Source organism: Dama dama, chromosome 11 (assembly GCF_033118175.1).
Source record: "Dama dama isolate Ldn47 chromosome 11, ASM3311817v1, whole genome shotgun sequence".
Taxonomy (NCBI): domain Eukaryota; kingdom Metazoa; phylum Chordata; class Mammalia; order Artiodactyla; family Cervidae; genus Dama; species Dama dama.
The window spans coordinates 67,710,183-67,727,474 of NC_083691.1; the positions used below are offsets into that span (position 1 = coordinate 67,710,183).

Genomic DNA, 17,292 nt, shown 5'->3' on the forward strand with positions numbered 1-17,292 from the left:
GTTTTTGTGGCCAAAGGCCACCTGTCCTGTTAATGTAACTGGAGTATTTCACCATAGTTGAACATCAGAATTTTCAGCTTTCTTTGCTGCAGATCACACCACAGTGAATATTTTCATACCTTCATGCTTAAAACTTTATCTTATATTCAAGTATTTCCTTAGGATAAATTCCAAGGAGTGAGATTTATGGGTCATGAATTTAAACATTTTTATGGCTCTGATGTTCTTTCCTCAAAGTGCACATGTCAGTTTCCATTGTCAATGATAATGTGTACCAGAATGGTAGTTTCCCTGCAAACTGATAGTCTATTCCTATCAACATATTTTTAGTCAGCCCTGCTTGTTTATTTGTAGATTTTCCACTTTCTGGCTGTGAAGCCAGTGTTCTTTCCAATCTGACACACTGCTGGTACATTCTGTAGACATAATTATAGTAGCTTTAGTCTTGTTGATAGTAGTTTTGGAACTGGTGATTCCAGATATTCTCTTCTAGATCGCCTGATCCTTTACAACTTGTGACTTTGTGTATGTGTCCAGTATGAGATAATTTTTCCCATAGGTGTAATTCGTGGCATTCTAGCCAAGACCTATTGTAATATCCTTCTGTCATATGGCCACATGCCTGGAAACGAGCTGGAAATTATGCAATAGCTAATTTATATGGAGAGGAGTGTGACATTTGGTTAGTTTCCACTTCGAATGGCAATTCCACTCTAAATACTAAACGGTGTTCTTTGGTAGATTATTTCTAGCCTCTGAGGTCACCATTACAACATGGATTAGAATTGCTGCAAGTGGTAGGGGAGTAAGACTATTTTGTGGGAGTTGGAAATTTTCCTTGAAGTTACTTGTAAGTTCTGATAGCACAGTCAACTCCTGGACAGAATATCTACCACATAAATGATCCAGCCCTCTTGATTTTTCTTTTGATGAAAGCAGAGTGGGGGGTGGTGACTTGGGGAAAATATGTTATGTGCATAAATCAAATTCTTTGGTACTTGTTGGTACCAAACAGTTCTGTTTTAAAAGATAACCATTAGCCAAAATAAAGAGTTTCAATGGCAATATCCTAAGTACTTCACTTGAATGGAATTTTCAAGATCCTAGTTAGCAGGCTGGGACACTGAAGCAGAAAAAGGGCTTAACCCTCTTGTCTCCGAGTAGCAAACATACTTGGGAATGCTACTTGATTGCTCTTGAGACTACAACCCACATAATGAGTTCATTATTTTGGACACACTGTGGACTGTAGGATGGGAGGTTGGTTACTTTTTTGGTTCCTGTTCTTTCTTACTAAAACTAGCTTAGCTAGTTTTGCATACATGGCTTTTCAAGATGTTTTACATTCAACGTGGCATTGAGTGATGTCCATGATTTCTTGGCTTTTGCCCATTTCCTACCCATTTGCATGGGTAGTTTCTTTGCAATTTGCATTTGTTTCCTAATAGATAACTTCCCTCTCAGTGAGCCGAGAGAAGGAAAGAAAAAATGACGTTAAAGTTGGTTTGATTTGAAGTCTGTTACAATGACGTGATTTACAAATTCTGGGTCTCCAGGTACCACCATGGGAGGCGACGCCAGTTTAATCTGGGAGCAAAGTACTAGCTGCAGCGTAGAGAGGAGCTAGGCAGGCGCACTTGGAAGCACTAGGAATGGGGAGAGGTGGGCGGCGGCGGGCCGGCCAGAAGCCCAGGGAAGGCCCTGGACCCCGCTAAGACCGACGTGATGCCACCACCCGCCTTGTCCACGGTCTCCACTCTCTAAGGCCAAGGCCCCCATGGATCACGCTGTGTGCTATCGGCGCCCGCACCTTTCCCCTCCTCTCCACGCAGTCCGCCCCCCTCTTCCTCCATATGTCAGCTCTTGCCAGCCTCAGGGAGCCCCCACTTCCCGAGCGGCAAAACGGCGCGCCTGAGACCGCGCGGCGCGGGGGACGGAGGTCGCGGCGGCGGGAGCTGCCGGCCCGGGTACACCACGAGGCCCGCGAGGCGGCCGGGGCGCGGGGGCAGGCGGGGCACAGAGCCCGAGTGTCCAGCGGAGGGGGCGGCGCCCTCGGCGTCTCCGTGACTGCGCCTCCGCGCCCCGGCTCGCCGCGGCTCCCGGGATGCGCGGAGGCGGCGGCGATGGCCATGATGCCTCCGGCTCGGCATCCGCCGGGGCGGCGGGCGAAGCTGGGGTCCGGGCTGCGAGATGGAGGAGGAGGGGCGGCGCTGCGGCCACCAGGCAGGTGAGAGGCCGCGGGCCCCCGGAGGAGGACGACCCCGCGGGGACCGGGAGGGCCGCCTGGGTGAGGGAGCCGGCAGCCGCGTGCGTCCGGGCCCGGCCGCCGCGCACCTGCGCTCCTGGCGAGGCCTGCGGAGAAACCATCTCGCTCCTGCCTTGTGCGTCCCCGGGCCCCGCGGGGCCGGTGGAACCCCTCCCCCAGCGCCCATTCCCTGCCTGAACCCTCCTCATCTCACCGACCCTTTCCAGAATCCTTTACATGCTTCCCTAGACCGGCCTAGGCCCTCCTCACCATAACCTTCTCCAGCCCCGCAGCCCCTACCCCCTCGAGTTCCCGATCGGGGTCGCCATGCCCTCCCTGCAGTCTCCTAGTCCAGCCCCATCCTCAGGAGGGTGCTCCCCAGCCTCCCCTCTCCCTCATCCACCGACCCCACCCGACCGCATCAGCCGCTCCGGGCTTCAAAAGTAGTTCAGTGGGGAGAAAAGAGCATGGCCTCTGAAATGCAGATAAGTCTGGCTTGAATCTTAGTGACCTTGGACAAGTCATCTGACTTCCCTGACGTTTTCCAGATATCTCAATACAAATCCAGTGGGAGTAATAACCGTAGTACAAAACCTTGTTCTCTTGTGAGGGTTAGACTCTGAAAATGCCTGCCCTGGAGGAATTGAAGGCATTATGGGGGTGGTGGGAGTGGGGGAAGAGTTGGAAGAAAACAGATCATGAGTTGACTTGTAGAAGCTCATGTAAAATGTTTGAATATGTACTAAAATATTAAGATAGCACACTAAATTATCAGAGGCTCTTCACACATATCATAAGGAGAAATCACTGATGTACATTTTCACTTACTAGTCCTCGCTTGCTAGTTACTTGAGGGTCTCTCCTCAGTTGTAATAAGATGCATATGATATGATTTCATTCCTTCTTATTATGTCTAATATGCCTTCTTCTTAAGACTGGTGTTCCGACTTAAAATTTTTCTGATTTTATTATTTTTATTGCATCTTCTTCTAGGCCCTATTTATGCTCCCAGAGATAAACAGTAGCTCGTATGCTTGCATTGAAAAGAATGTTGGTAACCTCTATTTAATATTTAGGAATAAGTAGCAGATGCATTCATTTACACCCCACCCCAAATAACTGAGTTTTATAATTCTGCCAGCATAGCTTTGTCCCAAATTGTTATCTCAGCCTCCTTTTTCTTAAAGTCTCAAAAGTTAGTACTAAGACCTAGGCTTACTTTCCCTTCACTTCCTTATTACTTCAAAAGTTTCTCTGCCAAAACCTTGACTTCTGATATGTCTTCTTCTTTTTCTCTCTTTTCTCTTCCCTGTCTCTGATTCCTTCCTTTTTCCCTAATTATCCCAAATCAGAGTGATTTATAATTACCTTATACCAAGCCATAATTTTTCAACCTCGCCAAAAAGGTACATGCAAACATATATACAGATATATGTACATGGAACTTTGAGTTGGGAAGGAATTGCAATACCTACTTCATAGGATTATAATGAGAATGAAATAAAGTTTGATAACCTATGTAAAGCTTCTAGTAGAGGTCAGGCATATAATAACCACCCAATACATTATAGCTGCTGTAACTGTCTTCTGACCTGGGACTCCCTGCCTTGATTGTTTTGCTATTTTGTTTAGCTTGGTGTGCAGCCTTTAGAGAGTAACTGCTTAGGTTCAAATCCATGTTCTGCCCCTTAAGATAGGTGCTGTCTCTGCCTCAGTTTCCTCGTCTGTAAAATAGAGATAAGTTATACTGTCTGTCTTAGGGTTGTGACGATAAGTTAATAGCGTGGAGCACTGGGATCAGTGCCTGGCACATCACGAGCACTTAGTAAAGGGAACATACTAATGATGATACTGCCCCAGAATTCCTGACTCAGAATTCTTTTATCAATCTATTGAAAAAATTATAATTGGAGAGAAAGTAAAAATTGCCCCTCAACGTCTCCAAAAAATTTTTTCCCTTCTGCCTCTTATCTTTGGCTAATGTTGATGCTTCATCATTCTATTTTCCCCTTTCCAAATGTTTCCCAGCCTGGACTCTTCATAACTTCCATCAACCACTTCTTTTTTTTTTTTTAATTTTCATTTATTTATTTACTTTTGGCTGTGCTGGCTCTTTGTTGCCGCATGGGTTTTGCGTCTAGTTGCAGAGAGCAGGGGTTACTCTCTAGTTGCGGTGCATGGGCTTCTCATTATGATGGCTTCTCTTGTGGAGCATGGGCTCTAGAGCACACAGGCTTCAGTAGTTGCAGCGCATGGCCTCAGTAGTTGTGGCTCCCAGGCTCTGGAACACAGGCTTAATAGCTGGGGCACACAGGCTTAGTTGTTCCGAGGCATGTGGGATCTTCTTGGACCAGGGATTGAACCCGTGTCTTCAGCATTGACAGGCAGAGTCTTTACCACTGAGCCACCGGGGAAGCCCACCCCGTTCCTTATTATTACTCACTTGATATTTCTCTTAGCATCCGAATTCCAGACTTCATCCTTCTAATTTTCCCAAACCAAATTCATGCTTCCCTCTTCAGAGTCAGGGGGATTTTCTGTAAACAGGCGTATCACCTTTCTGCTTCTACAAATTGGATTTTCTCTTCTACTTCCTTTTTCATTGGTTAACACCAATCTTCCCATTAACAAAAACTTAACAGTAAATGTTTTTTTTTTTTTCCTTTCACTACATACGTATCATAAAGTGTTCAGAACACAGGCACACAGTCTTTAAGTGAAAACAATAAGCTGTCCATTATTATTATTTTTTAATTCTAATCATCAGGAAACTAAAGATCAGGACTAGTTCTTCTCTCCCATAGAACTCTTACAAGGGAAGTACAGAAAAGTTGGTCCCACTTCCCAGTGGAGAAATACATGATATTTTCATGATCTGTACTTTTTGACCATTGAGAATATACAAGAGGTTATCTTCTTCCTTCATGAAGGACGCCAGTTAGTTTTGTGGATCTCCCCAGAACTGAAATGTGTCTGACACTGGCACAGGTATATCTATTACTGAATGCTGGGAGACTTCTGTATTGGGTGGTTCCTAACTCCTGCTTGAAGCTTCCAGTAATCCCTCACTGATCAGGCCCCTTCCTCTATACCCCATAATTCAGCAACTAAAGGATTTACCCCTGGCTTCACTGGAGGCCCTGGGACTCAGCTTGAGCTGGTGGTTAAATATTCTGAACATCACCCACAGACCTCCCCAGTACCACTGGTTATTCTTAAAATGCTGGATTAAAGCACATTCTTTTCAGTTGCCAAGAGCTTTGGATGTACCACTGGAAGCATCTTTGGGAATAGGGTGGACACCAGGCCAATGGGGCTTTGCGATTTTGAACAACAAAAGACTGTGTGAAGGTATTTTAAATCTCATTGCAAGATGGGAAGAGAAAGTTAAAAGACCAAAAAGAAAAATAAGTTATTCTTTAAAAGTAGATGCTGTGTCGTGCTCATCTATGCACCCAGAGTACCTGGTGTAAAGCTGACAGAGAGTACGCACACGTAGATAAAAAAACTGGGTGAATGCATGCATCCTGCTTCATCATGAGGATATTCCTGCTGGGATCATGATAACTCACATTTATATAGAGTTTACAGAGCAAACTGGTAAATCTCAAATAGAATTCTGACATCGTTCATTACTTCCATTTATATAGTCCTACACAAAGGTCTTTTCCAGAGGAGAATATGGAGTTGGCCAAGAAATCACAAGCAGGGAGAAAATATAAATAATGGAAAATAAAGGGTTCTTCCTAGAGAAAGAAATCGGATTTGTTAGTGATATGTGGAAGTTATGTAAAAGGCCACAGTATACTTCAGCGGTACCCTCTTGCTTACGGGCTTCTCTGGTGGCTCTGACGGTAAAGAATCTGCCTGCAGTACAGGAGACCTGGGTTCAATCCCTGGGTTGGGAAGATCCCCTGGAGAAAGGAATGGCAACCCACTCCAGTATTCTTGCCTGGAGAATTCCATGAACAGAGGAGCCTGGAAGGCTATAGTTCATGGGTAAAGCACAGAGTCGGACATGACTGAGTGACTTTCACTTTTGCTTATATGTCAGGCACATGCTGTTTCTTGCCTTAGTCCTTCTGCTGTGAAGACCTGCTCCCTTCTCCCAGCCTGTCTGTCCCCGACTCCATACCCCTCACCTTTCACCCACCTAGCCCCTCCTCATGAAGACCCCCTTAGCCTCTCTCAGCCTCCTCCCTGGCCTGGATCAATCCCCGCTTCTCTTCTCTCCACCCTGCACTGCCATCAGCCTATTTGCCACATTTGGCTGTAATTACATAGTTAGATTGAGCTGCCCCAACTAGACTGTGATCTCTTTGGTGGAGAGGTTATATTCTTGGTGTCCAATGTCTGATATCAGAGTTCTGAAGGTAACGTCTGCACACTCACCCTTTAATCACAATCTCAAGGGGGCGAGGCCTCAGTATCTCTTTTCTTTTTTTTTAACCTGCTCTCCAGCTGATGCTTAAACTAGTTTGAAAACCCCTGTGTCCTTAAACCTAAACTTAGCTGGATGAATGTATTTCAAGGTGCCTGTGTCTTTTCTGTGTGGGGCTTTGGGAGGAGAAATGTTTTCTGGGCACTGGGTCAGCGCTGAAAAAGCCTAGTGCTTTTGTAAAAGATCACGAGATCACTCTGCTGTCTCCATTCATTCCTTTCTGTTTCTGGGGGTGCATTTTCGTGCGCAGGCTTTTCTGCCTTGGGCCCCTTTTGTCGGTCGTCGCTCGTCTGTGAGTTGAGGCCCTGACTGCCTTCCCACAGAAGGAAGAGTCGTCTCTGAAGATGAACTCAACAGGCCACCTTCAGGATGTGCCCAACACCACCCTGCCCCATGTGCCTCACGCCCAGGGAGGGAACAGTACCGGTATCCGGGACGGTCTCCAGGAACCCGTCCACACGGCCACCTTGGTGACCTGTACCTTTCTGCTCGCAGTCATCTTCTGCCTGGGCTCTTACGGCAACTTCATTGTCTTCTTGTCCTTCTTCGACCCAGCCTTCAGGAAATTCAGAACCAACTTTGACTTCATGATCCTGAACCTGTCCTTCTGTGACCTCTTCATTTGTGGCGTGACGGCCCCCATGTTCACCTTTGTGTTGTTCTTCAGCTCAGCCAGTGGCATCCCGGACACTTTCTGCTTCACCTTCCACCTCACCAGCTCGGGCTTCATCATCATGTCCCTCAAGACAGTGGCGGTGATTGCCCTGCACCGGCTCCGCATGGTCTTGGGGAAGCAGCCCAACCGCACGGCCTCCTTCCCCTGCACCTTGCTGCTCACTCTGCTCCTCTGGACCACCAGTTTCACCCTCGCCACCTTGGCCACCCTGAAAACCAGCAAGTCACACTTCTGCCTTCCCATGTCCAGTCTGATCGCCGGAGAAGGGAAAGCCATCCTGTCTCTCTACGTGGTCGACTTCACCTTCTGTGTGGCGGTGGTCTCTGTGTCCTATGTCATGATCGCTCAGACACTGCGGAAGAATGCTCAAGTCAGAAAGTGCCCTGCTGTGATCACCGTGGACGCTTCCAGACCACAGCCTTTCATGGGGGCCCCCGTGAAGGGAGGCGGCGAGCCCATCCAGTGTCCCATGCCGGCTTTGTACAGGAACCAGAATTACAACAAACTGCAGCACGTTCAGACCCACGGATACACCAAGAGTCCCAACCAGCTGCCAACCCCTGCGGCCAGCCGGCTGCAGCTGGTGTCGGCTGTCAATCTGTCCACGGCCAAGGACTCCAAGGCGGTGGTCACCTGTGTGATCATCGTGCTCTCGGTCCTGCTATGCTGTCTTCCGCTGGGGATTTCCTTGGTGCAGGTGGTTCTGTCCAGCAATGGGAGCTTCATCCTTTACCAGTTTGAACTGTTTGGGTTTACGCTTATATTTCTCAAGTCAGGATTAAACCCTTTTATATATTCTCGGAACAGTGCAGGGCTGAGGAGGAAAGTGCTCTGGTGCCTCCAGTACATCGGCCTGGGTTTTTTCTGCTGCAAACACAAGACCCGACTTCGTGCCATGGGAAAAGGGAACCTCGAAGTCAACAGAAACAAATCCTCCCATCATGAAACGAACTCTGCCTACATGTTGTCTCCAAAGCCCCAGAAGAAATTTGTGGACCAGGCCTGTGGCCCAAGTCACTCAAAGGAAAGTGTGGTCAGTCCCAGGATGTCTGCTGGACATCAACACTATGGTCAGAGCAGCTCTACCCCCATCAACACTCGGATTGAGCCGTACTACAGTATCTACAACAGCAGTGCATCCCAGGAGGAGGGCGTCCCACATAACCTACAGCCGGTGAACTCCTTTGGGTTTGCCAATTCATATATTGCCATGCATTATCACACCACTAATGATTTAATGCAAGAATATGACAGCACATCAGCCAAGCAGATTCCAGTCCCCTCTGTTTAGAGTCGTGGAGGCTAGCGAATCTTATATAAACTGTTTTGGTTTCTGATACTAATTGATTTCTTAAAAATTTTGGGAGACCAGAGGTACATCAAAACTTAAAGACCTAGACAGTTGACACTTAGAACTATCTTTTCTCTGAAGTATTAGCATCTCTTGGTTTGCTTTGCAGTTTCTTGACATTTTAAGAGTTGATGAAAAAGTTTATTTTACACCTGACCTACACCTCCAATCTTTTGTACTAAATTTTTAAATAGATGCCAGGGAATGGTTTTGCTACTGTATTAAAGTAGGGAAGGAACTGATTATGATCATTTGAGTCAGTGTTATGAGTCTTTGAAGTGTGAGCTGGATTTTTTTAAAGACAATGAAAGTATCATCTTTATTGAGATATTATTTTTATTAACTGAATTATAAATTTTAATCCTTTGAAGTGGTCAAATGGGGTCAATATTTTTTTTTTTGGTAGCAGGCTTATTGGAATAAATAATACATTGTTAAATCAGAAATGTATTATTTATAGCTATATTTTCCAAAACTGCGCAAGCATTAGTTACTTTCTTTTCATAAGACAGTCATCTAAGAATAGAGTATTATGATTATTACCATTTCTAATTATAGATATTATTCTTTTGTGTCAGCTGAGTAGCTGTACAGTTCTTTCTAAAAGAAATCTGTTTTTTCTTGCTAAAAATGAATTATTCTATTTCAGAATGATCTTACCCAAGAAACTTAGTGAAGAGGACTGCACCTATAGTAGAGTGATGCTCTTCCTGGGAGAGTAGGCGCTAACTGTGGTCATCTCATCAGGGTGCTGTTATGTTATGTGGGAAGTGGGCTAGACTGTTGTATGTGTTAGATAATCTTTAATTATTGTCTAAGAAGGCGTAAGGATGAAATGGGGGTGTTTCAACTTATGCTTTCCTTATGTGTGAGAGTGGTTTGTTCACAACCTGACAAAGAGTATCTAAATAACTACTTAGAAAAATTTTTTTGATCTTTGTTATATATTACCATGGTAGAAAAATTCTTAAGATGATCTGTTTTCAAACTAATTGTGTTACTTCTCTCCCATGAATCTTAAACTGGAAATGGGCAGTAAGGGGAAATAGATTAAGTATTTCTACACTTAAAACTAATTTTATTATATACTCAGTGATGCCTAGCATAACAACTGTAAACTTATTTTTTTATGTGAAAATGTTTTCATGATGTAGTTGACTTTTGAACTCAGTACAATTTTGGAACTATAGCTTCTAGATAAGATGAGCATCAAGATACAAAGCCTATCTTTATAAATTGTTATATTCAAGAACTGTTATTACAGATTGGAAGGCACTTTGTCCCTTTGGATGAAAGGTGTTCAGGTTATAGCATCCTCTCCCAAGCTGTTCCTAAAATCAGAGATTATGAGAGGCATGGAGCAGACAGCTAATACTCAACTAGAACTCTGCTCAGTCTTGTCTAGTATTTCTGACCTTCCAGTATCAACCAGTCATTTCTATTTCCGAGGTTTAAGTATGAGATATGGGTTTTATTTTGTTTTTAAATTCACTTTTAAGGACTCTCTCCTCCCCTTCCCTCTCTCCCTTCTATCCTTTATTCTTGCTATTAAATTTTATAACAGAAGAAAAAATATCCACTCCCACTTTTTCTTTTTTTTTGGTAATTGAATGCTATTTGTGGAAGTCACTATGACCTATTTCAATTGTGCTTTTATATTTTTAATACAACTCTGTTTTCATTTGTTAATATTACCATGAAATAGATTGGTATAAAATCTCTTTTTAACAAAGAATTAAGAAATCTAATATCCTCTCCCAAGATCATTTGAAGAATTGTGGCAAATTAGGAATTAAGCATTTATCTAAATTCGGAACCTGGTATTTATTTCAATAAGTCAAACAGCTTTTTAAGTAATAACATTAATCAAGAAGCTATTTCATACTTTTTAAGGTATGAATCTCTTTTTGTCCAGGCATTTCAAATGTGACTCAATAAAAGATATTTTTTAAAAATTTCTATTGTACTTGTAAAACTAAAAATTACAGGTTTCCTTTGTGACTTTTGAGTTTGAGACGATTTGACCCATGTTTGGCAGGTAAAAATCGTAGCAAAAAGAAAATTAAGCATGTGCATATGAGGTTTCAGTCTCTTTATGCTCATCAAGAAATTATGGATTTAACTTGCATGAAGTACATACTGGACTAGATTCTTTATATCTCTGTATCTATGTCTATATGTAGGTATATGTAGATATAGATATAGAGGTAGGAATATATAACTTGTCTCTTCATAAGTTATATATGTCTAGCCATATCTATATCTACCTGGAGATAAAGATATAAATAGGCATATATAACTTCTCCATAAGGGCTAAAATGAAAACTTTTATAAAAGTAATGAGAATTCACTTATATGACTAATTAAGCAGGGCATATTAATTAGTTCTCTTGATGCTTTACTGTGATGCAAAGTATGTGATTCAAACATTTTATAATTGTTCTGATGTTAACCATTAGGCCAGATTTGTATTACTGATGCTTTTAATGTTCTTTTAAACTGACGTTTGGAAAATAAAAATTATGAAAATCCTGACATTTCTGAATATCTGACTGCAATACTTTTACGTTCCTGTCCAATCACTTAAAAACCATCAGAGAATAGCTGTGTTGAAACTCCGAGAAAGTTCTTTTCCTTAAAAGACGAAATAGCTTGTTTGACCACATTTTGTAGTGTGCTTTTGTACTCAGAATAACTGGGAATAATTAGCTCCAAAGGTTAATTATTTACTAAACTAAGTTTATCAGCGAGTGGGAAAAGTTCTGACTAAACATTTTAAAAACTTCTCTGAAATGACATGAATCTGGTAAAAGATACGGAATTCTGGATATTTCAGTTTATCAATCAGGGTTTGATACTAAGAATCAGGAAACATTAGTTTAAGCAGAAAAGGACTGAATATAGGAAGTCAGATGTCTCAGTCGTTAGAAGGTCAAGGCTCTTTGACGATGGGTCTCCAGGAGAATTCCAAATAAATGCTACCAATAGCCAGCAGAACTGCTCCTTCTGCTAGGAAGGGAGGGAGTCAGATTTCCTTGGACCTTGGACTGCAAGGACACTGGCTGCTACGCTGCCACTACCTTTACAACCAATCCTGTTGACACCTCCAAAGCAAATGCTGAACATCAAAGCAGTGCTGCGGAAAAAAGTTGGCACCGGACCTTTGGTTGGCAGAACCCAACTTGCCTTTAAAACCCGAGGTTCCGTGAACCTGGAGAGTGTAGTTACGCTGAAAAGGGAAACTGAAAGGAGGTTCAGGAAAGCTCATGAGTTCCAGTCCACTCCATCCTCAAGGGCCCCTCTCTTTGGTGCTCCACGTTTGCAGCCACTCCTTTAGCTGTACATCCAAAGAACACCAGCAGCAACAGCACCACACGACTGCTCTCATTTAAACAAAAACATCCTTCTCTGCTCCACAGGAAAGATGCAAAGTCCAATCAACTACTCTCATTCTTGGTGATGTGCGATGACCTTTTCCAGTTCAGTCAAAAATCTCAACTTCATATTCTGTAACAGAAGGATGGGATTGTCAAGTTTACCACTGAATGGTCAGGCCACTCAAGAGGGCTGCTTTCTTGCTGTTTGTACATCCTGTGCCTGCCCTACGAGCCCCCTACGTACCTGGCTAACCTTCCTACAGGCTTGCCCCGGGCCCCAGCTGGCGACTGTTTGTATCAAGGAGGCGGTGAGTGGTGTGCCCTTCCACTAGATTCCCTGGTAGCTAATGAGCCCAGCTGATGTCAATTCCCCTGTCACTGGTCATCTCCCTGCACTCTGGCATAGACCCACCGCTGCCCGTGGTGGGGTGTCACTCCAGGACCTTGCTTCAGTCCCCATGATCCAGTAAACCATTTGATACCGACCAGGGTTCTTGGCCTTCCCTAGTCAACACAAATTGCTAAGAGGCCTGTCACAGTAGTGGGGAGAGAAAACAAGTAACAGTTCCCTTGCTCACTCCCAGAGGTGAGGAGAGCTGGTTCCTTTTATGGGGTGAGGGTAGGGGTGGCTTAGGTGTTTTGCTTATCTCTTTGTTGGTGTTGAGTGCGGGGGGCATGCACAGTACCTTGCTTTTTCTCCCGACACACCCTGGTTGTTTTGCTTTGTTTTTTTGCCAAGTCATGTCCAACTCTGTGACCCCACAGATTGTAGCCCACCAGGCTCCTCTGTCCATGGAGACTGAAACCCTGTTTTTACTCCCAGCTCTCCAGAAGCAGCAGTTGGGGTTTTTTTGGTCCTTTGGTATTTTTGTCCAGAATTTGCCTGAACTGTGCATGCACGCAGGTGCATTTAGTCCCTCACAGTTTCTCTGTGTTATGTTGTTCGAGGAGACATTTCTCCAGGTGCAAACATTGCAGCAAAAGCTCCCAGGTACCAGCCTGTTGCACACTGAGTCTCTGCTGCTGACTCCAGGCTCTTCGGCCTTGAAGCTGGGCAAGCACAGGCCTTATAGGCCTGTAGGGTCCAGCTCCCAAGCCAACAAACACATATTATAGAAAGCAGCAGGAAAATGGGGTTAAGAACGGGAATTTGGTGGCCATGTATCGTAAGGAAGAAGACACGGGAGCTAATATCGGCCTGCCTTGCTTCTGTATCTATTCATTTTTGGCCGTGTTGGGTCGTAGGTGCTGAGTGTGGGCTCTTCATTGGGCTTCTCCCTAGTTGTGATGTACAGGCTTAGTTGCTACACAGCATGTGGAATCTTAGTTCCCTGACCAGGGATCGAGCCCACATCTCCTAGATTGGAAGATAGCTTCTTAACCACTGGACCACCAGGGAAGTCCCAGGCCTTACTAGCTTTTGATCAGGAAGTCATAGTTGCTATTTTGTAACTTCTTCCACCATTCCCTACTTCTTACCCCTTCCTCTGAGAAAATAAATAACTTTTATAAAATAGTGGAGGGAAGGAAATACTAAAGAAACAATACTTAAGGAACATAAAGCAGGATTACAGAAATAAGACAGCAAGAAAAATGTAAACGCGTTATGTTGTTTATAAAAGACAAAAGTCCTTGAATTATAAATGATATGCGGGCAGTTCCCTGGCAGTCCCGTGGCTCAGATGGTAAAGCATACGCCTACAATGTGGGAGACCCTGGTTCAAACCCTGGGTCGGGAAGATCTCCTGGAGAAAGAAATGGCAACCCACTCCAGTATTCTTGCCTGGAAAATCCCATGGAAGGAGGAGCCTGGTAGGCAACAGTCCATGGGGTCACAAAGAGTCGGACATGACTGAGCGACTTCACTTTCACTTTCCCTGGCAGCCCAGTGGTTGGGACTCTGCACTTGCATTGCCAAGGGCCTGGGTTCAATCCTAGTTCGGGGAACTAGAATTCCCACAAGTCACACGGCACAGTCGTAAGAAAAAAAAGATGTGCAAAATTTGTTACTTGGAATAGATAAATATAAGATAAACTGATGTAAAAATTAAAAGATAGGAAAAGTAGATCATGCTTTGATGAACAAAAAGAAGGACGTTACAACATTAATAGCAGAGAACTAAAAACAAACCCATAATAAAGAAGAGAATTAATATTGATAAAGAGAACACCCAAATAGTAAAGTATTAACAGTATTCATTCATTCAGTGGATATTTAATGAATACTCTGTGCCAGGAACTTGAGATACACTGGTAAAGTTTCTATTCTCCAGACAGTTACATTATGCTAAGGGAGATAAACAGATTCAGTTCAGTTCAGTCGCTCAGTTGTGTCCGACTCTTTGCAACCCCATGAATCGCAGCACGCCAGGCCTCCCTGTCCATCACCAACTCCCAGAGTTTACCCAAACTCATGTCCATTGAGGCGGTGATGCCATCCTGCCCTCTCATCCTCTGTCATCCCCTTCTCCTGTCCTCAATCTTTCCCAGCATCAGGGTGTTTTCAAATGAGTCAGCTCTTCGCATCAGGTGGCCAAGTATTGGAGTTTCAGCTTCAGCATCAGTCCTTCCAGTGAACACTCAGGACTGATCTCCTTTAGGATGGACTGGTTGAATCTCCTTGCAGTCCAAGGGACTCTCAAGAGTCTTCTCCAACACCACAGTTCAAAAGCATCAATTCTTTGGTGCTCAGCTTTCTTTACAGTGCAACTCTCACACCCATACATGACTACTGGAAAAACCATAGCCTTGACTAGATGAACCTTTGCTGATTAAGTGATATCTCTGCTTTTTAATATGCTGTCTAGGTCGGTCACAACTTTCCTTCCAAGGAGTAAGCGTTTTTTAATTTCATGCCTGCAGTCACAATCTGCAGTGATTTTGGAGCCCCCCAAAATAAAGTCAGCCACTGTTTCCACTGTTTCCCCATCTATTGGCCATGGAGTGATGGGACTGGATGCCATGATCTTAGTTTTCTGAATGTTGAGCTTTAAGCCAGCTTTTTCCACACTCCTCTTTCACTTTCATCAAGAGGCTCTTTAGTTCTTCTTCGCTTTCTGCCATAAGGGTGGTGTCATCTGCATATCTTAGGTTATTGATATTTCTCCCAGCAATCTTGATTTCAGCTTGTGCTTCATCCAGCCTGGCATTTCTCATGATGTACTCTGCATATAAGTTAAATAAGCAGGGTGACAATATACAGCCTTGATGTACTCCTTTTCCTATTTGGAACCAGTCTGTTGTTCCATGTCCGGTTCTAACTGTTGCTTCCTGACCTTCATACAGGTTTCTCAAGAGGTGGGTCAGGTGGTCTGGTATTCCCATCTCTTTCAGAATTTTCCACAGTTTATTGTGATCCACACAGTCAAAGGCTTTGGCAGGGTCAATAAAGCATAAACAGGCTAACCAATAAGTATGTAATTTTTATACAGTGCTATGTTCTATGAAGAAAAACAATAGTTAAGACAGAGAAAGTGTCAGGGATATTATTTTTATGCAGGGAAGTTAGAAACTATTTGGGACAATAATAGAATTGACTACAGTATTATTTTCATTATCATTTAGTTCTAATTTCCATTATTATATTGATTTTAAGCTACACTAAACTGATTTTAAGATGCATCTTCAATTTAATAACAGCTTTTGGAGAATAAAGAAACATTATTCAATTACAAGATAGATCTGAATTCCCATTATTATATTTCTTTGGGTTCACAGATTATTTAGAGGTGATTCTCTTGGTTTCCAAATGTTATATTTCAATTACTGATTTTTAACTTGATGACACCATGGCAAGTGAGATCTATACAATTCCAGCTCTTGAAAATTATTTGAAATTTGCTTTATGTTCCCATATACTGGCAGTTTGTTTAAATGATCTGAGTATACTTGTATGTGTATTTTTAAATTGTTGAGTAAAACGTTTTCTAGAGGTTCATTAGTGCAGGTCTATTGGTTCTGTAGTTCATGTTCATACTGATTTTGTTTGCTTGATCCGGAGAGAGATGGCAACAAAAGTGCTTCTACACAGAAAATAGACTACTAGTATGTGGTTGGTGTGCATGGGGACCCTGCAGAGTAGTTTACAGAGAGGAGAGAGAACTGGTTACTTGCTGGGTTGTTAAAGTGGAGGTCAGTTAGGGGAGTTGCTATGGGAGTGTTATTTTAACAATTCAGAAAATAAGATTGTAGGTATTACTCAAAATTCACTTCTGAACCTTATTACTATATAAGCTTGCAGTTGTACAAAGTTATAATCAGAATGTATATCTTATCTTCTATTTTTTCCTGTTGAAGTGATCACATTATCAAATTTTTGAAGAGCAGATTCATTGTATGAATACTGTTGAAATTACTCCCAAACCTATATCTGTTCAAGGAAAGTAAGATGAAGGAAAATTGCTTTCAGGTAACCTAGCAAATAAGAGAGAGATTTGGGAATTGAGTACTTCCTTATAGACTGCCCTTACAGAACTTTTTAAGGCATCAAAACTGTGTTGGCAACAAGGAGTGTATGTCTTGGTGGTAGGTTTAAACTTAGAAACTCCAGGTGGGGCTAATGGTAAAGAATCCGCCTGTCAATATAGGAGATTTAAGAGACATGGGTTCGATCCTTGAGCTGGGAAAATCCCCTGGAGGAGGAAATGGCACCCCACTCCTGTATTCTTGCCAGTAGAATCTCATGGACAGAGGAACCTGATGGGCTGTAGACCATGGGGTCGCAAAGAGCTGGACATGACCAGAGTCTGAGCATGAGCACTTCTTGATCTAAGAATTATTCTAGACAAAAGAATTTGTCTCCTGTTTTAGTAACATTGTTAACCTCATCTGATTCACCACCCACTGTCCACCTTCTCACGACAGGTGAAGCCCTGCTTCTTAAGTGATAAAAAATGCTCCACTGTCCCACCAATATGCATTCTACAAGTTTTGATTGTGAAAATGCACAAGAGCAGGTAATAACAATAGCCATTGGGCTTACATGAGAGTATATTACTCTGTTAGTCCTCTGTCGTGTCCAACTCTTTGTGACCCCATGGACTATAGCCTGCCAGGCTCCTCTATCCATGGGATTCTCCAGGCAAGAATACTGGAGTGCATAGCCATTTCGTTCTCCAAGGGATCTTCCCAACCCAGGAGATTCACTAATTTCAGAGGTTACAATGTGATAAAATGCTTATCTTAGAACTGGTAATATAGAAC

At 43.3% G+C, this 17,292-nt stretch overlaps 1 protein-coding gene across 1 annotated transcript; it reads left to right on the forward strand.

Moving 5' to 3' along the window:
- Positions 1-2,113: 2,113 nt before the first annotated feature.
- Positions 2,114-11,166, forward strand: GPR75 (G protein-coupled receptor 75). The gene is made up of 2 exons (XM_061155447.1): positions 2,114-2,227; positions 6,937-11,166. The coding sequence occupies exon 2, from the start codon at positions 7,031-7,033 to the stop codon at positions 8,651-8,653; it is 1,623 nt and encodes a 540-aa protein (XP_061011430.1). The 5' UTR covers positions 2,114-2,227; positions 6,937-7,030; the 3' UTR covers positions 8,654-11,166.
- The last annotated feature ends 6,126 nt before the right edge of the window (positions 11,167-17,292 follow it).